The 22,582-nt window shown below is 38.7% G+C and overlaps 3 protein-coding genes and 1 pseudogene across 3 annotated transcripts; 3 read left to right on the top strand and 1 right to left on the bottom strand.

Annotated features, from left to right (window-relative positions):
- The first annotated feature begins 705 nt into the window (after positions 1–705).
- LOC126801467 (uncharacterized) lies at positions 706–2,986 on the top strand. Its single transcript, XM_050528825.1, has 4 exons — positions 706–1,143; positions 1,232–1,518; positions 2,442–2,575; positions 2,672–2,986. Exons 1-3 carry the CDS (start codon positions 867–869, stop codon positions 2,517–2,519), a joined length of 642 nt encoding a protein of 213 aa, XP_050384782.1. The 5' UTR covers positions 706–866; the 3' UTR covers positions 2,520–2,575; positions 2,672–2,986.
- Positions 2,987–3,414: 428 nt separating this feature from the next.
- LOC126801465 (nuclear pore complex protein NUP88) lies at positions 3,415–9,805 on the top strand. Its single transcript, XM_050528823.1, has 9 exons — positions 3,415–3,750; positions 4,030–4,181; positions 4,618–4,740; positions 5,380–5,524; positions 5,990–6,051; positions 6,388–6,601; positions 7,176–8,102; positions 8,395–8,644; positions 8,882–9,805. Exons 1-9 carry the CDS (start codon positions 3,466–3,468, stop codon positions 9,142–9,144), a joined length of 2,421 nt encoding a protein of 806 aa, XP_050384780.1. The 5' UTR covers positions 3,415–3,465; the 3' UTR covers positions 9,145–9,805.
- A 141-nt stretch (positions 9,806–9,946) lies between these two features.
- LOC126801466 (cytochrome P450 90A1) lies at positions 9,947–14,005 on the bottom strand. The gene is made up of 8 exons (XM_050528824.1): positions 13,185–14,005; positions 12,542–12,691; positions 12,201–12,452; positions 11,147–11,233; positions 10,924–11,002; positions 10,719–10,828; positions 10,479–10,612; positions 9,947–10,375 (listed from the first exon to the last, which is right to left on the bottom strand). The coding sequence occupies exons 1-8, from the start codon at positions 13,704–13,706 to the stop codon at positions 10,267–10,269; spliced, it is 1,443 nt and encodes a 480-aa protein (XP_050384781.1). The 5' UTR covers positions 13,707–14,005; the 3' UTR covers positions 9,947–10,266.
- Positions 14,006–17,592: 3,587 nt separating this feature from the next.
- On the top strand, positions 17,593–18,035 carry LOC126803158 (probable calcium-binding protein CML13; annotated as a pseudogene).
- Positions 18,036–22,582: the final 4,547 nt, after the last annotated feature.

Raw genomic sequence — 22,582 nt, 5'->3', positions numbered from 1 at the left:
CGTCAATATGATATTTGCATTGCTTTTTCCAACGGTCGACTTTTCTTAGATTTTCCCAAAAAACACCTCGTAATCTGACTGGCCGGGTCAGGTTTGGTGTCTGTCCCTCGAAGATATAGAAGTTAATAGTGCCCGGCAAACTTATATTTCAATCTAAAATGCATAATTGAGAGAGTTAAAATAAATGTTTCTACTTAACGAGTTGTGTTTTCAAGTGTCGTAAATGACTAAATTTTAGAGGGTTAAATCACAATCCAATATGTATCTCTATCCGATCAGATCGTCATTGTCCCCCATAGAGCGGAAAACAATGTTCAATTCGCGTAAATGCCCAAGGGAGTTTCAGCTAACCCTTATGGCCACATGCCCACGCAAGCACAGACGATAATCTTCTCAACAATCAAAAACCACATCAAATAAACAATTCGTAGTTGATTGTCGCTTCAAGGGATTTAGGTATTGCCGTTAGCTTCGTGATGAGAGAGAGAGAAAGAGAAGAGGAAGAGAAGAAGAACTGAAGAAGAAAGACTCTTCTATATATATTTGACCGGTAACCCTGCGCGTATAAGATCCCGAGTATCTTTCACCACTCTCCCTCTCGTTTAGCCCTAAGTCCAGTCAAAACATTGCACCTTGAAGCCTGCACACCTCATCTTTCTCCCCTCTCTTCCGATTCTACCCCTCCCCTTAATTCCCCCAAACCCTGCTTTTATTTAGCTCCACCCCATTCAACTTCCCTATATACGCACTACTTCCTTTACATGTATAAACCCCCCTTGATTCCCTCCCACTCTCTCTCTTCCTCAAACATATCTCTCATCGTGTTCTATACCACCCAGAAGTTGTTTTGGAGTTGAAGATCCAACATGGGGTTTATACTGAAGGAGGAGAAGTCGAAGAAGGTTCTCAGGGGCGTGAAGACTGTGTTCTTCTTGATCACCATGTTGATCTCTCTGCTTCTGTTCTCGGCGCCGATTCTTCTCGTCATGGCCGACACGCTTCTCCCCTCGGTTCTTCTCTCGGCTTCTTCCTCCGCCTCTTTCTCTTTCGAAGCTCTATCTTCCCATTTGAGCAACTACGATTTCCGGTACTCGCTCGTTGATATTCCTCTCATCTCCATTATAAGATCCGCCGTTATATTCTGTAAGTACAAAGCTCCAATACATTCTTTGAGCATCACTTGGTTATTTTCTGGTCGAATATCTGTACTGATCAAGTTTTCCGTTTAAAGGTGTGTATAGCTTCTGTGACGGACCGGGACTTTCACACGGGCCCTATTTGGGGATCACGACCATATGCTCTGTTCTATCACTCGTGTTCGTCTCGTTCAAGGCTTCCTTTGTGTTCGGAGCTCCGGCGGTTTCGGGTTCGGAGCAAGGGGGCGAGTATTTGAGAGCCTCGGAGATAGCTCTGTTCCTCTGCTCGTTTGCTTTGGCCGTCGGGCATATTGTGGTGGCGTATAGGACGAGTTGCAGAGAAAGAAGGAAGCTTTGGGTTTACAAAATTGACATCGAAGCTGTAAGTTTCTTGTTTCTCAACTTCTCCATCGGTGGGGCATATATGTCATATTGTCATTGTAGTTGGAAGTATTAGGAGAACTTGTTCCAAAAGGGAAATACCTAAAACTAAAACATGTTCATAGGAAATATCCAGGAAAAATCTTGCCAACCCAAGTTTTTGTTCTTACTTTTGGTACACAACCCACTTTTAGATTTTTCATACATACTTACAAGATAGTCTATGTTTGATTTAAATGTAAATAATGGTTTCTTGGGGAGATAATATCCTCGTTAGCTATCAGAGTTCTAAGCTCTTACCGTAATAGTTTTACACGTTGAAAAATCTTATGTAATTCTGTAATTACATGTGTTTTAATTGTTGGTTTTATTGCTGATTGTGAAAGGGTTGAATTCGAAGTTTTCTTTCTGGAAGGTCAAAGTTTCATTTTTCTTCAAGACCAAGCCAACTTTGGGAGACCTCCATTTTTCCTTTCTTTTTTTGAGGTTGTTGTGAGTTGTGACCATGTTCTTTGTCGAAAATCCCTTGCATTTTTCATGCCTTAGTTTATATCTTCTTGGTGGCATTGTCAAAACAGCATGTCATAGATTTTGCAGTATTCGAGTAAATCCGTGATGGGTGGCCGCTTTCAGTGATGGGCAAGCATTTAGCAACTTGCCCGGCCAACTTGTTCTTCATTTTTATAATTGGCCTATTATCACCACATGACTAGTGCAGCAAAAATCCCTTCTGATATTTTTTTTGTCATAATCAGAATAAACAACTCCCCCAAACAATGAGAATCTCCCTAGATTCATGAGTACCCCATGTTGCTCTGCTCCTGAACCCAAAGTCCATTATTATAAACTAGTAGATGGTCATTATCTTTAGAACAAAGTTTATGATTTATCAAATTCTGATCTGAAAATGCCATATATCTGCAGATTTCAGCTTGCAAAAACGGGTTTCCAAGATACCAGAAGAAGCTTCAAGAGGCCGAAAAGGTGAAGTCATTAGTATAGTAGCCGACTAATCGCCCATGAAGCTATTTTCGTTGCGTGATTCCTTCATTATACAGGTACTTTTCGACTGGTTTTTTTTTCCTTCTTCATCAATTATGCAGTGATTAATTTGCATTATTGCTAATCAATTGTGTTCTTCTAATTTGGTGCAGATATTTATTAGGTGGAATCAGAAATTCACAATACTAGTGGAGGCAAAATGTATGGAAAATTCTAGTAGAAAAAAGCTATAGCAGCCACCCGCAGTTACACGTTGTCAACCGGTGGTTGTGATCATTCATCACATAGTAGAGATCGATGATAGAGCTAGGCTACCATTTCCGGCAGATATTATCAATTTTTGTTTCTATTCACATCAAATGTACAGATAAAAGTTTGTATATAAAGGATAGGATACTAAGGAAGTACGTAGCCGAAGGCTGTTGAGAACTTCTCTGTGAAATTAATGGAATCAGTGTATTCTCATACCGTTTCTCATTTTTAGAAATTACTCGCATGGTGTGATCTTCTTACGAACTTCCCTATTAGCAGGGCTCAAGTGAAAGCTAGAAGCGTTGATGAAAAATTATTGGCCGAGCATAGTCATCAGAATCTGATGATCTGATCAACTCTTCTCACACAGAATGTTTTAGATTCAACATTCAGGGAAAACTGTTGCACAATATTACTAAGCAAAGACGCAGAATCAGTGCTAGAGAGAGCCTAGCTCCCCCTAGCCATACTAACTAACTCTGATAATTCCCGCCTAGCCATACAAATTCGTTCCGCCTAGCGCGCCTAATCATCTCATTTCACTTTTTTACAACCTTAGTAGGTTGGTTTATCTAACCCCTCAAAACGACGCCGTCCGCTCTTTAACTTTCCTCTCTCTGTAAACAAAACCCCAGAAGGGTTCAAACCACAAGCGCCAGAGAGCTCGAGAGAGAAATAGAGCCACTGTTCTACAATGAGGTTCAGCTTCGACTCTGAAGAAACCAAACCGGACCCGACCCGGTCCGCGACGCCCAAAGACGAACTGGAATGGGTCCCACTCCAGCACCACCCTCTCTTCACCTCCACCGCGGGCCCGGCCCACCCGCTCGCCGACTCTCCGCCGCTCCGAAACCTCTTAGCCTGGGACGGAGCCTCTCGGCTTTACCTCTGGGACTCCAACGAGCTCTGCCTTCACCGGATCTCCGTCCGCCTCGGCGAGCCTGAGCCGACCTCCGTCTTCGCCGCCTCGCCCTCCAAGGTTGAACCTCTCTTTTCCCCCTCAGTAATTTTTCAACTTTCATTTCAGAAATTGTAGTAATTTTTAGCAATGCCTGTAGTTATCTTACTAAATTTACCTTGATTAGGTTAAAATGATGATAAAAAGTGTTGGAATTATGTGTAATGAGTTTGTTTACAATGATCTGAATGTATAGAATTTACTACTTATCCAATTCGAAACCGAAAGATAGTGTTAATTGTAAGATTGGGGATATGATTACTGTGTGGTTTTGACTTTGAAATGCTTGGAATTCGATAGATACTGAAACCAGATGTAAAGCTGCACTTTGCTGTTTACAAAATCTCCATCAATAGCAACGCGACGGCGATGCTTCTCTACGGTTCTGACGGTCTCTGCATTATGTATCTTTACGGGCGCACTTCCGCCAGAGATGGTGCCACAATTTGCAGGTATGAACAGAAATGGCAATGTGCATATAATTTATGCGTTTTGATTTTGATGATTTATTTTAAACATGTTGGGTTAAGCTTTATCAGAAAGCAACTTGATCGTGTAATGAGTCCTAATGTGGTTAGATTCTACTGTGGAGTCTCCATTGAGGTTTGGTTTGCAGTAGCAGTAATTTTTGCAAGTCTTGCGTTTGTTCTATAGTAAGCTTGTGGGGGCCTGGAATATTATTTTGGGATCTTATTTATAAGATCAGTTACATTCCCTGGCGATTTCTTACACTAAGTTTGTCTCCCCTAAGCTAAGAATGTCCTTGTGGATGTAGTGCATAGTTTTTTTTTTTTTTTTTCATTTGGCTTGTATTGCAATGGATTTACTTGTTTTCCAATCTGTAAAATTTGGTGATTTTCTTATCTAATTCGAAATGTAAAACTGCAGGACTGTTACTGTTGGCTCACAAATATACTTAAGTGGAACCAATGTCATACGGATACTGCAAGTTTCATGGCACCCTTGCAGTGATACTCATCTGGGAATTCTTTCTTCTGACTCAGTTTTCAGGTAACATGCATTGTGTCGGGAAACTCAGGATAGTTTTGTTTTGTAGTTTCGTCTTTCTTTTAATTCTTCTGTATTGACATTAAAGTGAAAGCAATGTTAATATGACCTGTAATAAGTGAACATGACATGATTGTAGTAACAATAGACTAAATTGGTCAATGTTCACAGCTCGGTACTAGTATGATTTATGAGAAGTATTTTCATATGCTTGGATGCCAACTAGAAAACTTTAGCATGATATTCTCGGAAATGAAACACCTGACTTAGTTTCATTTATGCTATCAAAGTGGGTTAATTGTATAAATACTAACAAATCAGGTTCATCTTAAAGATGCATTCTGTAGAATGTGATTTTGTTATAAATTTAGGAGACGTGGTTTGATAATGCCCACTTCCCAACTTATATCAGCTTGTAACTAGGGTTCCATGGAATAGAGAAATGCATGCACCCAATGGGTATCAACCTATAGGATTCGTCACAAACCTAAGTGGTTAGGGGCCGTAGAAGAAAGGGATAGAGACTTAATCTTGTATTTATGGTTTTCACAAGTGCAAACCTTTTGTTTGAATTCTGTTGGTATACTTTTGCGTTATCTTTCATGCTTCTGTTTGATTAATATCTACCTCTATCTTTTGTAGATTATTTCATTTGTCTTCAGATCTTATTCAACCAGAGCAGGCGTATTATCTGCAGCCTGTGCAACCAGGTAGATCCAGGAATGCCACATCAATTTGCCCAGTGGATTTTTCATTTGGTGGCGATCACTTGTGGGACATATTTAGTGTAAGTTCGTCAAAAACATTTAACACAATTATCTTTTGATATGTTCTTGTATGCATTATATTTCCCCTACCACATACTTAAACTTCTCATGATCATCTCTTTGCCACCACATGTTGTGTGAATTGAATTATAGTGTTTGGTCTGTTCATTTGTAATATATTTTACCCATGAAAGATGTTGCAATGCTTTGTCCATGTTCTCGCTCTGCCAATACTTTTCAAGACAAGTTCTCTTCTTTACTCTAATCTTGTTGCCTTTTACTATCAGCTAAGTGATGAAGAGTTCAAATGACGTTCTACTGTAATTAGTGATGCCCATAGCTTATCTTTGATTTGCAATAGTGTTTATGGTCCCTAATCATATTCTATTATGTTTCAAATTCATTCTATTAGTTGAATCAAATTTGTATTTACACGGTTTAAATACTTTATCACATGCTCAATGCTCATTTATACGCTGCTGCAGGTTTTCATTTTGTTCACCGATGGTTCAGTTTATATCCTTTGTCCAATTGTTCCATTTGGAAGGTAATGTATTCATCATGTGTGGCCCTTTTGCATATATTAGCATATCTTTTCAATTTTATCTAATTTAGAAAGGTGTTTTCTCCATAAGGGCAACTACAGTTACATAGTATGGGTTTTATAGGTTTAAGGTACAAGGCTCTGATTAATGATACCATGAGGGCAATATGGTTTTTACTATTGGTGGTGTGACAGATGTCTGTATGCATCAATTGTAGTCCTATTGGAACCCTTTGAGTATCTAATCTCACTTTCTTTTCTTACTTACTTTTTTTTTACTCTCTCTCTCTCTCTCTCTCTCTCTCTCTCTCATATGTCTTTTATGTCATCTTGAAACAGTGTCTATAAATGGGAATCTATAGTAGATCTATACAGTGATGCTCAGATGTTTGGCCTGAAGTCGCCGAACTCAACGGCTGTTAGTAATTCGAATCAGGCTATTTCATGGTTAGAAGCAACATTTCCGGAAATGGCAGAGCAAACAGATGGAGCAAATCAATCAGTCATAAGAGCTCGTCCTTTTGCTTTATTTGATGCATCTCTCTCCTTGCAGGTAAATATTTTCTAACCTTTGGCTTCATCTATGAGTGTTGTGTGTGAATAGAAATGTCAAACAAGGCATGATAGTCATGGTTAGTAGCATTTTTTTGGGACATCCACCTATTCAGCATCATCTGTCAGTCTGCTAATGTGAGTTTTATGAAACTATGTTTCTGCTACAAGCTTTTATTACAATCATGCCAATCTCAAAGCTGAAAAAACGGTTCCAAAATTTTATAAGCATAGACTGCATTATTTACTGAAAAAAAAAACAAATATTTTCATTTAAAAGTCGCATGGATTGTGAATTAGTAGTCTATGAGCTCTTGATCAGAGTCAGGTATATAGGTGAGAGTCATGGAACTAGCTATAATTGTTGAGAATATTATTTCATCTAGTACTTTCCTGATATGAAAAATGTAATTCATTTGTTAGATTGAGTTGCCTAGTGTAAAAGGTTGGTTGCCTTAACAGATTGTGATTATCTCTGTATTTGTGATTATGAAATGGTCATACCAGATTGTGATTCTCCTTTACGTTGCCAATTTGTTTTCAACAACATGATTGTGGACATAATAATATCTTAGGGGCCTTTGAGGAAAGCATCTCATGGTGAGGATGAAGCAGATGTAGCATTTCGGGGTGCAGAATGTGAAGGTCGAGCGGTCAGTTTTCTTTATAATCTAGTCAGCAAAGATTCAATTATTGTGACTGCTTGGAGTGGTGGGCAGTTGCAAATTGATGCCCTGGCTGATGAAATCCAACCGGTCTGGAATGTCGGTTGTCCTCCTCGCCTGCGTGTTGATTCCCATGACAATATTCATGGTCTTGCAATGATCTGTGAGTCAACCCCAGATAAGCTTTCAACTGTGAAGCTTGATCAACCAGTTGATAGTACTCTTTGGTTGGGCCATCCTCCCCCTCTGCTGAGACTGGCTGTTGTGGATTTGGCTCTGCCTACGAAAACAGGAAGTGATTCTCTTATTATGATGCATATTGATCCCCTCATGCTGGAAAGAATATACACCCTTCATGATGGAGGGATAGATTCAATAGTGCTGCACTATCTCCCATTTACTAGTCAGACCAGTGGCAAGAATGAGACCATGAGAACTCCTTCTGTGCATCCTGTCCTAAGTACTTGCCAGGGAGAATTCTCTTCGCACTCTCCGCTTTCTGGTTTTGTGTCACTATCAGATTCATTTGGGTATTCATGGATAGTTGCAGTCACTGGTTCTCAGGAATGTATCGTGTTAGAAATGAAGACCTTGAACCTGTTGCTTCCCCTTCATGTTGATACGGAGAAGAAATCCATTCCCCTGCAAGAGTCAAAAGCGAAAGATGCACCAGATATTATCATAAGTAAAGAACTCTTAGGTGGACCTAAGGTGGTTCTTGTTCCTCAAACATCACCAAATTTGCGTTCTGTTTCTGCTGATTCAATTGAAGGTCGATCAATGCTTCGTGAATACTTCAAGCTTTTCCATGAAAATTATGTGGAATATGCACACAAGGTAAGATTATGCTAGCAGTTTCCATAAAACCACTTTGTTTACAGTATACACTGATGTACTTGACCGTGTTTTTTTTTGCAAATGCACAAGGGGAGATGTCATCATTTTAGTACTTCCGAAAAGAACTTTTAGTATAATGCCAAGGGATGATGGTTCATCTCTTTGTATAAACTAATATACTTGATGGTTTTTGTGTTTGATGATGCACAAGGAAGATGGTTCATTTGTTAATACTTGCTGTGCATTTAGTAATGTAAAGTCCAGATCATGATTGTCTAATCTAATTTTATAGGTTTACTTTGAACTCAAGCATCATGGTCCGCACTTGAAGAGGATAATCGACAATCAACATGATCGTTTAGGTGGCGCAAAGCAGAGGCTTTTGCAAGTTGAGGAAAAATACTCGGACTTGGAAGACCGCATTAATGATGCAGTGCAGATGCAGAATGATTTGGAGGAGCGCCTGAGACGCTTGCGGAGCTTACCGGGGGTTCATAAGAAACCACTTTCCACGGCTGAACGGGACTTCAAATCTCAGCTTGGTAATGATCCATTTTTCACAAGTTTTATTATTTAACTCATTTCCCTGTAAATGAGCCTGTTAATTATGTCCTATTTCTTGGAAAAGTCCCGCTCACTCTTCTTTCTAGTCCCCTCAATTATATTTCTGCCCTAGCCTTTCTTTTTCTTTTCTCTTTTACCGAAGAATAATTATGGTTACATTGTATAGCTGCATAGCTGCAACTACATTCTTACTAAATGCATTTTGATGTAAGCAGACCAATTTTCTGGAGTTGAGTTGGACGCATTACGCTCTACTGTTAATGCGTTAAGTGCAAGGATGAGAAGACACGCACAAACACCTAAGGGCAATCTATCAAACCAAAAGAAGCTAGTATCAAGGAGGAAAGATCCTGTGCAAGAGTCTCAAATTTCCCAGCTGAAATCGTGCCTGGAGAAACTATCTCTGGTCAATAGTGAGAATACAAAAAAGGTTAAGCTTGTTGAATCTGCATTACGAAGTGAAGAAAGCAGCATATGATGAGATCGCATCTGTTTCCAAATCTGCGGTTAAACTACACCCAATTCCCAGTTTTGAACCTATGCCTGTCAGAGTACAAGTTGAAGAGTTGAAGCCACCAGCCTCTGTAGTTATTCTGCCATGTTAAAGGGGGCCTTGTCCTGTATTGTAGGTAGTGGTTTAGGATATCATATTTTAACAGTAAATCCAAAAAGAGGATCCTAGTGTGAGGGTGCTCTTCATGCCTTTTGTACTACCGAACACTGATTATTTTCGTTCCCGATATGAGAAATGTGGTAGCATCTAAAAACAGCATTGAAAATGTTGACATGGGTCCTTGAAGCATTTGGCCTCTTTTCTTTTTGAACGATTCTACAGAAGTAACATGCATTGGATTGATCTGAGCTTGAAACTCTCAACCCTGGTAGGCCCTGCCACAGCCGGCCGGCGGCCGCCCTAATGATGATAGTGGGGGTGCGGCTGGATACCCTATCGGCTGCAGCAACAAGTGGTTTTGCAGCAGTCCACATGCTTAAAGTTGTGCCTCACTGACCCAAGGGAGAAAAAGAAGATAGAAACTAGAAAGGAGATGGGGTTTTGTTGTCTTGGTGGGGATGCATTAGGCAAATGAAGGTTCGCATTAGAATACCCCCAACCTACATGTTGATCATGTTCTCCTCTTTAGGTGTTGGGGAATATTGCATTGGTCCACGTTTGCATCCAGTACTGAACCACTCATGAATCTCGACCCCCTTTTCCACACCTCAGAAATTCAAATTATCATTTGATACACAATCTCATCTGATGATGAATCCTGAGTGTGAGAATCAAGTGACTCACGATACTGTTATAGCCTGTGCAGCAACCCTCAACTTTGAATCATAGGAGGACTGGCTGAAGAACAACAAAGTTTTCAGTAGCCTCTTCGCGAATGAACCAAAAAGATGCCAACATAGACTTGCTATTGATGCTCTAAAGTCTAAACAGACTAATTTGATTTACATTTACTGATTGGATTTGATCTACAATTTGATCAAATTTATTACAGCTCCGCCCTAGATTCCCTGCCTGCTCGATCAACATGCTCTCCTCTTGTGTCACCGACTCACCGTCTGTTTGCTCTCACTCTCGGCGTTTTAGACTTTACATGTTCTCAGCATCGACATTCCGGGGATACACATTGATAGGGTACTTCTTCTGTGTTCTTGTGGTTGGAAAGAACACCAACTTATCATCCTCAGCAGGAACCCAACTGTGTAAACAATCACAAAATTCAGTTATGTTAATTACAGAATATAGACCTACACACATGACAGTATCATTAAATAAATGAGTTCATAATCTCATATACATACCTAAAACGGGTGACTAGGTGGTGAAGAAAAACTGAAAGTTCTACTCTAGCTAGCTCGTAACCAGGGCACAGTCTCGGCCCTCCTCCAAATGGTGTGAACACACTAATCGGGCTTGGGGGAGCACCACCATTGTTCTGTTAATTCATTTCCGGTCACTCAATATCAGATATAGAATGAAGTATGTTCATCTGCATTGAAAATGTATAAACTGTGTCCGAGTAAATGGAATTTGAAGAGTACCTGCTGCCATCTCCATGGATTAAAAGTGCGAGCCGCCTTGAAATGATCATGGTCTAAATGCACAGCGCGAAATGAAGCAAATACCTTCCACCCTTTTGGTATCGTATAGCCTGCGAGTCAGTAGACATTTCAAGTTGAGATTGAACGTCACTAGCTTAACAGAACGAAGTGAACCATATAGATAATGAGAAGCAGAAGTTGTTACCTTTAATTTGAACGTCTGTCATTGCCCTCCTAAACACTCCACTAATAATGTTTGCAACTCGCAGTGTCTCGTTCACAATCTGTACACAGATAAGCAGAAATAAATACACACAAGAATTGGGTTATTCTCAATTATTCGTATATGTTTGCTCCATCGCAAGGCGCCCCAGTGTTACTCTCAACTATTACAACTTTCTTAGTACTCAAAGGTTGGTAATACTTACACATTGGGTAAATGGCATGGACTTGTAATCACTCCATTCGAGAGTCTCTGATGCCTTCTTCTTCATCTGAATCTGGTCGTGCTCTTCCTGCAATGTGGTGTAAAAAAAAAGTGAGTAAAAACCTCATTTCATCGCAGTTAATAGTGAATAAAAACTCAACGACATGACAATGGTAAATAGGACAGTTTCACGTGAGCGCACAAACACTATAACAAATCCTAGGTAACCAAAAGAGTGCCTTCCCGATTCCACCGTCGGATTTGTTGAGGTCCTAGAAATCAAAACCACACGATTCCCAATGAGGACCAGACCAGGGACCCAATGAGGGTTACGGGTCCAAAACCATAAAGACGGTGCTAACGGGGGACCGAGGTTTAAATGACAAAACTAACCCCACCAGCTGCACGTGAAGCTAGGGCAGCATTGAAACAAGGTGGGTCAAAAAGGACCAAAAAATCTGAAATACTGAAACAGAATCTGACGGTTTTTTTTACTGCGTCTAGAAGGAAAGGTTTAAGCGTGCAGTTCGGACGGGACAAAGGCCTTCATTTTGTCCGTTGGTTTTTCTACGACATGTACTTTCTCCGTCCATATTTGACTAAGCTTGTAAGTTCACTAAGTTGTAAACAGCCAAACCTTGCCGGACAATTTCGACTTCTGATGGTATTGGCCATGAAGCTTGAAGAAGAGTCCATACAAGTACTAATACGAGAACGAGTCTCAGGTAAGACAGTTGTATCACGAGCCTATAGGTTTGATATCTCGCAGTTACAAGATAATAGCTCATGTCACATTCATGAGCTACAAATGATCGAATCAATCATTTACATGGTAAGGCTGTCTGTTCAAATTGAGACTCAATAATATAATAAAAATGATATCATGCCTAATGCGGTGGTAACAAATTACATCGAGAATTTAACAAGATAACACGTTAATGTTTTACCGTATTAACCAAAGTGAGGCTGATATGGAACCAATACGAACTTATGATGGTAGATGCAAGAATAAGGGCCCTAGTAATTCAAAAGCAAAGAACAAAGAAAAGGGCTACCTTGAGTTGCGCATGAGCCAGAGGTGTCTCTGTTAAGAACTTGACGGCAAGAGTCATGATTGTCGACGTCGTTTCATATCCGGCAACCAGCAAAGCTAGCAGGAAATCCACAATCTCCTCGTCGGAGAATCCATTTACATTGTCACCAGCTAACAGAGCACCTAACATGTCCTCCTTCCTCTTCCCTTCCTCGCTTTCCCTCCTCCTCTGCCTCACTATCAACCCCAATGCCTCCGCCACCTTCGTCCTCGCCTTCACACAACCATCCCAGCTCATCATTAACACCATAACCACAAGATTAGTCTTACTAAACTAAGAAAATTAAGGGTAAATTGAGTTACTTTAATGGCACGCCGGTAAGTGGTGGAGAAGAGAGGTAAGGGGACGCTGAAGAAGCCTTCGATGAGTAGGACGTACTCCTTCCTCAAACTTTCCGTCCATTCGCCGGGATCGAAGCTCATTAGCTGCTTCACTGCTAGCTCAAAGGTAATCTGCAAACTTAATGAAATCATTAAAAGCTAATCCACCTTGATTAATTTAAGGTCGAAAGTGAAAGTGTGACATTATATGTTCATGTGTAAAATGAAGATGATGACTCAAAGAATGATTTTGTAGTAATGTCACCCACTAGTCATGGGATCTGAGTCACCACCAGTAATATTGACGTCAACTTATATGAAAATTTCTTACCTATTAGTTTCACACATACATTCGAATCCCATATTAACTCTGTCTCCTAACTTTCTTCAGGAAATTAGAACAAATTCATGATTTTCATTTATGTTTCTCTATTGACCAAAAAAAAATTATGTTTCTCTAGTTTAAGAAACAAGTGAAAAATAAAGATACCGCTCTGATTGTACGTATATCTACTTGAAAATTTGGTAAAGGATCTAACACAAGCAAAAACATGAAACCCTTTTTTCATTTTCTAAGAAAGCTTGTTTTCCTTTCCTATTACATAGAAAATGAGTTGTTACATACCTTCTTGGCCTCTTCCATCAGAAGAACCCGCCCGGTCCAGGAGTCCATATTGAGCCGGATCAACCGATCTATATCGAGCAAAAGATGATCGCGGATAATCGACGAGTTTGCGAAACTCATAGTGAGAGAGTGCATTTTCTTATGGAGATTTCCCTTCATCAACAGCAATGAGTGTTTTCCCAACAAGTTGGATATGGAGCTCGGGTAGCTACACTCGAACAGCTTTCCTTCGTTTTGCAGAATAAACCGGTTGGTCTCCGGGTCTGAAGAAAACACGGTGGGTTCGCCGAACACATGCGTCGTGAAGATGGGACCGAACCGGTTGACCCGCTCGTCGATAAACGGCTCTGGGTTCTCGGTCTTGTAGGCCGAGATGAGCTGCCATGTCTCGCCTATAAAGGGAAGGCCAAGGTTTCCCGGGGGGAGTCTGAGTCTCCGGCAACGAGAGTTCCGGAAAAGAAAGAAGATGGTAGAGGCTGAAACGAGACAAAGAGATAGTAGAAATGAGAAGAGGAAATCCATGGATGGGGTTTGGTCTGTAGGCAAGTATATATTTGTTTATATGTATATGTAATTGTGTGTGTGTATATATAGGGAATTAACGAAGGTGGATGTGAACTGTGAAAGGGTTATTTCAGAAGGTCATTAATGAAGATGGTGGGAAGCACACGGGGGTATCTGGTAAGAAGAGAATCTAACAGAGATAGAGTGCGAGAGAAAGAGAGAGAGAGAGCTAGGAGCGGGATAGGTGTTGGGGGAAAGAAAATACATGTCGGATATTTTCGCATCTGACAACTTCTCTCTTGGAGAGGGAGAGAGCTTTCTTTCCTTCTTTTCTCTTCTTAAAAGGGCAAAAAAACTTTCTATCTTTCTCTTTTATGTCTTCTTGAGATAAGAGTCACAAGACTTTGTGGGGAGAAACATGGAGAGATATAGGGGACGTTTGGTATATTGGATTACCCTGACATGGCTTAGTTTCTTATCTCAGCCCACTCTTCTTAAACCCAGCTTATTTTACTCAAGACTTGACCTATGTATGGTGGAATAGGTGCTCATGTGGAGCTTAAACTAATGACTTCATATGCAACAAGAGTGAAAACAAGAACCCAAGAAGAAGTTCAAACACAAAATTCTAAACCCATTCTTCCAAATTTGTTTGACCTATGTTTGGTGGAATAGGTGCTCATGTGTAGGCCTCATCATTTAGCCCGCGAACTCGAAAAGTCCGCGGAGACCCGCAAGCCCGATGGGCTTTTACCCGACCCGACCCGCGAGAAAACCCGCCAAAGTCTGCTTACGTGGGTAGAGGGCCGGGCTTAAATTAGATATGTGAACCCCCGGCCCGCCAAAAGCCCGCAAGGCGTGTGAGGCTCGGCCCATAAAGCCCGCCAAATAATAAAATATTATACATACATATTTTATTAGGTTTAGAATAAAACTATTGCATTATGAAGCAACTATATTAAGGAAACTTCTTGAAATCGATCGACACCAGTAGATATGATTGGTATATATATTTAGTGACCCTGTAAAAATTTCATCCAATTCGGAATTCGTTTGACCGTCAGAATTTCCGGTAAACCGAAAACAACACAAATATGTTATAAGGGAATACCCATTATCAAAATGCAAACACCAAAAGTCGTTTGCATATCTGAAATCACCTAATTTTTGTCACCGATTGTGTGTGTTCGCACCAAGGAAAAAAATTTGGCAAAGCCCCGGTCAAAGAGGATTTTAATATGTCAAAACGTTTTTTTCTTTGTTAACCGTAGGTACGGACAGTCAAACAATATCCAAAACGGACGAAATTTTTACGGGTTCCCTAAATATATATACCGATCACATCTACTGGTGTCGATCGACCATATTTCGAAATAGAGTTATTGATCGCTGAAGCGTCAACTAATGTATCATAACCTTTATATTAGGTTTTATATTAAAACTAACGCATTATGAAGCGACTATATGAAAAAAACTTGTCGGGATCGATTGACACCAGCCAATGTGATTAGTATATATATTTAGTGACCCTGTAAAAATTTCATCCAATACGGACTTCGTTTGACCGTCGGAATTATTGGTAAATCGAAAACACCACTATTACGCCCTAAGGGAGGACCTATTACAAATATGTGAATGCTGAAAGCCGTTTGCATATATGAAATCACCTAATTTTTGTTACCTATCGTGCGCGGTTGAACTGAATAAATCTATTTGGCAAAGCCCCGGTCAATGAGGTTTAAATATGTCAAAATGCATCTTTTTTAGTTAACCGTTGGTACGAACGGTCAAACCATGTCCAAAACGGATGAAATTTTTACGGGTTCCCTAAATATATATACCGATCACATCTACTGGTGTCGATCGACCATATTTTGAATTTGATTTATCCTCGCCAAAGTGTCCACTAATGTATTATAACCTTATATTAGGTTTATAATAAAACTATCACATTATGAAGCGACTATATGAAGGAAACTTCTCAGAATTGATCGACATCATCCGATGTGATCAATATATATATTTAATGATCATTTTAAAATTTCATGCAATTCGGACCTCGTTTAACCGTCGGAATTTCCGGTAAACCAAAAACACTAATATACCCTAAGGGGGGACCAATTACCAAGATGCGAATGTGGAAATTTGTTTACATATTTGAAATCACCTAATTTTTCTTACATATCGTGCGCGGTCGAACTGAATAAATCTATTTGGCAAAGTCCCGGTCAATGAGGTTAAAATATGTCAAAACGCCTCTTTTTTAATTGACCGTTGATACGAACGGTCAAACCATGTCCAAAACGGACGAAATTTTTACGCGGGTTTCCTAAATATATATACCGATCACATCTACTAGTGTCGATCGACTATATTTTGAATTTGAGTTGTCGATCGCCGAAGTGTCCACTAATGTATTATAACCTTATATTAGGTTTATAATAAAACTAACGCATTATGAAGCGACTATATGAAAAAAACTTGTCGGGATCGATTGACACCAGCCGATGTGATTGGTATATATATTTAGTGACCCTGTAAAAATTTCATCCAATTCGGACTTCGTTTGACCGTCGGAATTATTGGTAAATCGAAAACACCACTATTATGCCCTAAGGGAGGGCCTATTACAAATATGTGAATGCTGAAAGCCGTTTGCATATATGAAATCACCTAATTTTTGTTACCTATCGTGCGCGGTCGAACTGATAAAATCTATTTGGCAAAGCCCCGGTCAATGAGGTTTAAATATGTAAAAACACATCTTTTTTAGTTGACCGTTGGTACGAACGGTCAAACCATGTCCAAAATGGACGGAATTTTTACGGGTTCCCTAAATATATATACTGATCACATCTACTGGTGTCGATCAACCATATTTTGAATTGGAGTTGTCGATCGCCGAAGTGTCCACTAATGTATTATAACCTTTATATTAGGTTTAAAATAAAAGTATCACATTATGAAGCGATTATATGAAGGAAATTTCTCGGAATCGATCGACACCATCCGATGTGATCAATATATATATTTAATGATCATTTTAAAAGTTCATTCAATTCGGACCTCGTTTAACCGTCAGAATTTCCGGTAAACCAAAAACAACACTAATATGCCATAAGGGGGGACCAATTACCAAGATGCGAATGTGGAAATTTGTTACATATTTGAAATCAGCTAATTTTTTTCACCGATCGTGCGTTGTCGTAACGAGAAAACCATTTGACAAAACAACGGTCAATGAGATTTTATTATGTGAAAACGCCTCTTTTTTTTGTTGACCGAAAATTCCGACGGTTAAATAAGGTTCGAATTTGATGAAATTTTTACACGGTCCCTAAATATATATATCGATCACATCTATTGGTGTCGATCGATAATATTTCGAAACTAGAATTTATTTGTGACATTTGTTTTAAAATGTTTTCTAACAATTCTTTTATTGTTTCAAACCCTTAAATTAGAGTATTATATTATTTTTCTAATACAAGCCCGTAAGGCCCGACCCGTAAAAGCCTGCAAGGCTCAGCCCGCAAAACCCCACCTTAGGTGGGCGGGTTTGGATCTTCATATTTTTTAAAATATCTGACCCGACCCAGCCCGCCACTTATTTAAATTTATTAAGGCCGGGTCCCGTTGACGAGCCCTACTCATGTGGAGCTTGAACTAATGACTTCATCTGCAACAACAGTGAAAACAAGAAGAAATTCAAACACAAAATTCTAAACCCATTCTTCCAAATTTGTTTGAACCGTTCCAAACTCATTTGTTCAACCAATCTTCCTAAAAAGTTCTTCAATAGGTACAACAACAATTCACAAGCTCTTCCCCTGTCATTCTCTCATTTCTCAAGAGAAAAAAATAAAACAAAAGAATGTCTCGAAAACCGGACTGGAAAAGCAAAATGGGCAAGGATTTGAGCGATGACCAAGTCGCCTCAATGAAGGAGGCCTTCACGCTCTTCGACACCAACAACGATGACAAGATCGCGCCATCCGAATCAGGGATCCTAATGCAGTCCCTGAGAGGCAACCCGACCCAGGCCCAGCTCAAATCCATAGTCTATGAGGAGAAGCTGACGACGTCGTTCGACTGCAACCAGTTCCTGGAGCTGATGAGCAAGCACATGAAGCCGGAGCCTTTTGATTGCCAACTCCGAGACGCCTTCAAGGTTCTTGACAAGGATGCCACAGACTTCGTTTCGGTGTTGGAGCTCCGGCACATCTTGACCAGCATCGGCGATAAATTAGAGTTGTGGGGTTTGACGAGTGGATCCAACAAGTCGATGTGGCCAGTGATGGCAAGATCAAATATGAGGACTTCATCGCCAGAATGGTCGCCAAGTGAGGACTTGATGGGTGACGGTGAGAGACTTGATGGGCGGCGGTGATGGGAGATGACGAGAAGAAAGAGAGAGAACAAGAGTTCAACGTAAAAGAAAAAAGAAGAAGAACGAGATTTGGACTTCGATAACGACAAGGTTTTTGAGGTCGTTGTGTAAGACCAAATTTTCTCCTTTTTAGGACTCCTCTAGCAAGCTCAGCAAAGTCCCATGTGTTACCAAACATGGGTTATGCTTATCTAAGAAAATAAGATAATACAATCCATAGTAGTCCATGTACCAAACATACCCAATGGAGTCATGTGTAACGTATGGAGTTATGAAAGACTTTAGTTGTGGTTTGATCAATAACTATTTAGATGATAATAATATTTAAAATAATTGAAAAAAAAACAGTATTTTTATTTTTAATTTCTCTTAATCTAAACATTATCCGCAACAACAGAAATGACAATATCTCATAATCTAAAAAGCGGTGTCCATGAAATCCAATCATGTATTAAGGCATCAAAGAACACTAACAGAATTGAAGAGCAAACATCGATCACTCGTGACTTTCTAAGGTACAAATGGACCTTAATGTGTGGAATTCACACACTTTTATAAATTATAGTACAAGTAGAGGCATATTCAGGATCTAAGAGTAGAGTAGGCTAATTAAATTTGTTTTTTTTTTTACCAAAGCCAAAGATTGTTTTTTTTTTTGCAACATTTATGCACTAACCTGCATGAAAGGGGAGATTGATAAGGACATGATAGCTCAACACACCATGAATGACTAATTATTGTTTTCAAACACCATTTGTAGAGGTGGAAAATGGGCCAAAAAACCCGAGCTCGGCCCGGACCCGGCACGTTAAAAATCGGTCCGGCACGGCCCGAATCCGTTTTTAGCCCGGCACGATCCGAACACGATCAATTCATGGGTCGGCCCTTTAAACACATAATTTTATATTATTTATATAAATATTTAAACAATTATCATTATTAAACTTGAATATTATACTTTTTAAATTAAAATCTATTAATTATTTCATTATTTTAACTGTAATATTTCACACATATTATCAAAATACTGAATAAAACATCATTATTTTGAGATACGTAACGTTTTAAAAATAGTATTATGAAATGTGTTATAGTATTTTATTTATTTTACTACTCTAAATAGTTATATAAAATCAATATTCAAAATACATACTATTTTTTAATTTAATTGTGTCATATAATGTTAATGGGCCGGATCGGCCCGCTTCTTAGCCCGACATGGGCTTGGGCCGTTGGTCGGGCCGAGTTTAATATTTAAGCAAATAGTTTGGCCCGAACACGGTTTTGGCCCGTTTAAAATGGTCCGGCCCGTTTGCCACTTTTAACCATTTGAGAGAGAGAGAGAGAGAGAGAGAGAGAGAGAGAGAGAGAGAGAGAGAGAGAGAGAGAGAGAGTATTGCTAAAAAAATAACCAGCAAGAAAACAAAGAAAAGAAGTTGGAAAGAAAATCTTAAATAAAAAAGGGATCGGTTGGGAACGAACGCAGATCTCCTAGACCCAATATCCTCAGCCAACTCAACTAAAATACTATTAAGATTTATGTCTGGTTGCCTATAGAACAGGAGAAATTCTGCTATGACCGGTGGAATAACATGTAGCAGCTTAATTTACTACTCATACCCCCACACTCCCACGTGCATCTAATTACAATACTTCTATCACCATTCAATCTGTATGTATAACATGCAGCTGAACCCATACAACAGCTGATCCGCCCCGTAGTCGGAGTTGAGGATCAGACACTAACTCCAATCAAAATCCGCATCCACCATATACATGGAAAGCAACTTTTGAACTCACATCTCTTTAGACAGTACCCTTGTAAGCATATACTGTATGTTGAGATCGACTTGAGAGGATGCGAGCGCGCGCATATATATATATATATATATATATATATATAGATAGAGAGAGAGAGAGAGAGAGAGAGAGAGAGAGAGATAAGAAAAATTAAAGAAAGGCAAAGGATGTAGCAATGAATAATTTAATAGGTATACTCGTTTCTTTTTCAGCAATCGGCATTCTAGCTCGTTTAGGTTCATCTTTACCTATCTCTTACATTATGTTTTCATTTTCCCTCAGATCCTAATCCTCCAAGGTCCAAGCGTACGTATGTAATCATAAGTTCATACAGTAATTAATCTGAAGGCCAACAATATAGTTTTCTTTAGTTTATATAATATGCATCATAAGACGATATAAAGTTGTTTAGTTTCAACCGACAGAGAATTTTGTGTTTTACATGCATGCAGACATGATATTGTTTTGCAACAATAGATCTGGCGATACATAACTTAGTATCATCAGTAATCAATAACATCAAATTGCCGTAGCATGTAAGGATACTCAGAGCTAGACAAAAGATTCGTGTTGTATGTTGTTGATGTAGAAACTGTCAAACATATAGATATGTACAGATCTTCCATAACACTAGCTAATATAGTTTAACTCACAAGACACTTCTTAGAAACAATAAATTAACCACTTATATGTTAGATGGATCTAATTAATGTAATTATTATATGTAAACTAAAGAGAATGTCATCATACTTGTTAGTTGGTCGTCCCACCCCATTCCACATGTTTTATACATATGTTAATTAAAGTACAAATCAAAGAGTAGCTTTGCCTTCATTCCCTTTCGTTGTGTTCATTAAACAAAAATAAGCCCTGGATTAAGCCAAGTCCGTATATCTGAAGTCTTTGATGAGCAGCCAAGGTGGTACGCGAACCCCACAGATGAAGCTTGTAAAACGATTATAACCCTAGCAAACGATCCACGTGTATGAAAAAATAATGAGGAGATAGTATGGCAGATGCAATTATACATTTAGGGTTTGGACTTAAAATAAAAATTGAGGTGATGAATATGATAGCACGTTTCTACGATCACTTCAATATCCACATTATGGTCCCCATGAGGAACGTGCCTGACAAGTCACGACTCCAAAAAATAATGATCAATCCCTAAGAATCAAACTCTCGCAGTATAATGATTTCATAAATAGTTGTATTAAGTGGGTATAGCAAGCTTTTCACGACAGAATCCATGTGTTTGTGTTGTGCCCTCCAACTTTTTTAGGGTTTCAATCACTTCATTCGTACTGAATCCGATAATGATCCGTAAAACACACATATTCCGTAAATCCCAACCCCGTGCATTATCCCAAAGTTGTGAAACCATGGTGTGAATCATTCTTAAAACATATATTTCTGATTCTCTATGAAACAGATATCTCTTTAATTGATTTGTTAAGAATAAAAATTATTCCTTGCATGAGCTTACTGGTAATCTTGGATTGATGGACTTTCTGTTTAGAGAAGAAAAAATGTAGTGTATTAACTTTGGTCAGAAGTATATAAGTTAATTAAGCATCCAGATACCTAAACAAAGCATGTAACCAAATTAATATAAATAGCGTGAAAACCCAAATTAATTAGAAGCTTAATTGCATTAATCAGGTTATATTTTAATAAATGTAAAAGAAAAACAATTAGAAATACTTTCCGATTGTTCTCTTCACCGAATGGATGAATTCGACTTAACTACTCGGTTTATCATCTGTGAATTTTGATGTAGATCGTGAGTGACTGAAATATAATAATTAATCTCCAATATATATATACATTTCCTATTCAGGGTGAGGTTTCAATTTTGTTACATTTTTCGGTCAATTTTTTTCACCATAAGCGATTCAATATTTATGTATGTTATTCAAGATCATCTCTACAAAATTTCATCTAATTCGGACATCGTTAAGGTATTGAAATTATATTAAATCAATAAATGAATTAAAAATGTTCAACGTGAACCGTTCATGTAAATCTCAATTTTGAATGCTAAAATCATTGTCAAATTCGATGAAACTTTGTAGAGATGATTTTAAATAACATACCTAAATATTGAATCGCTTATGGTGAAAAAATGTGACCGAAAATTGTGCCAAAATTAGAACTTCATTATGTAATTTCAGAGTGAAGCTTCACTCTGAATATGGACTATATATATATATATATATATATATATATATATATAACGTGTTAATAACATCACCTATATCTCATTCCATGCATGATAATCACACTAATTAGTATCGTTATAAGCAATGTCAGTTGTTTCCGGACAGGTTACCTTAATAATTACAATTTTTGCTAAAATTTTACATAAATAATGTATATATTAAATTCTAAAAGTTAAACAGTTAATATGTGAAAATGTATTTAAAAAATGATTCTTATTTTTATGTGGAAAAAGTGTGTTAATAAGATCACCTGTATCTCATTCCATGCATGATAATCGCACTATCGTTATAAGCAATGTCAGTTATTTCCGGACAAGTTAGATCAAGTCCAATAATCATTCTTGAACCATTATATAATTAAACAAGATTATAAAGCAAAAAATATATGGCATGAAATGTTGATTATCTACTACAGAGTCAAAGCCTCTGCCACCCCTTTGCCCAAGAAAAGTTGAAAAAAAAACGTACGAACCTTATGCAAA

Source organism: Argentina anserina, chromosome 7 (assembly GCF_933775445.1).
Source record: "Argentina anserina chromosome 7, drPotAnse1.1, whole genome shotgun sequence".
Lineage (NCBI taxonomy): Eukaryota > Viridiplantae > Streptophyta > Magnoliopsida > Rosales > Rosaceae > Argentina > Argentina anserina.
This window is presented reverse-complemented; position numbering and strand designations above follow the sequence as displayed.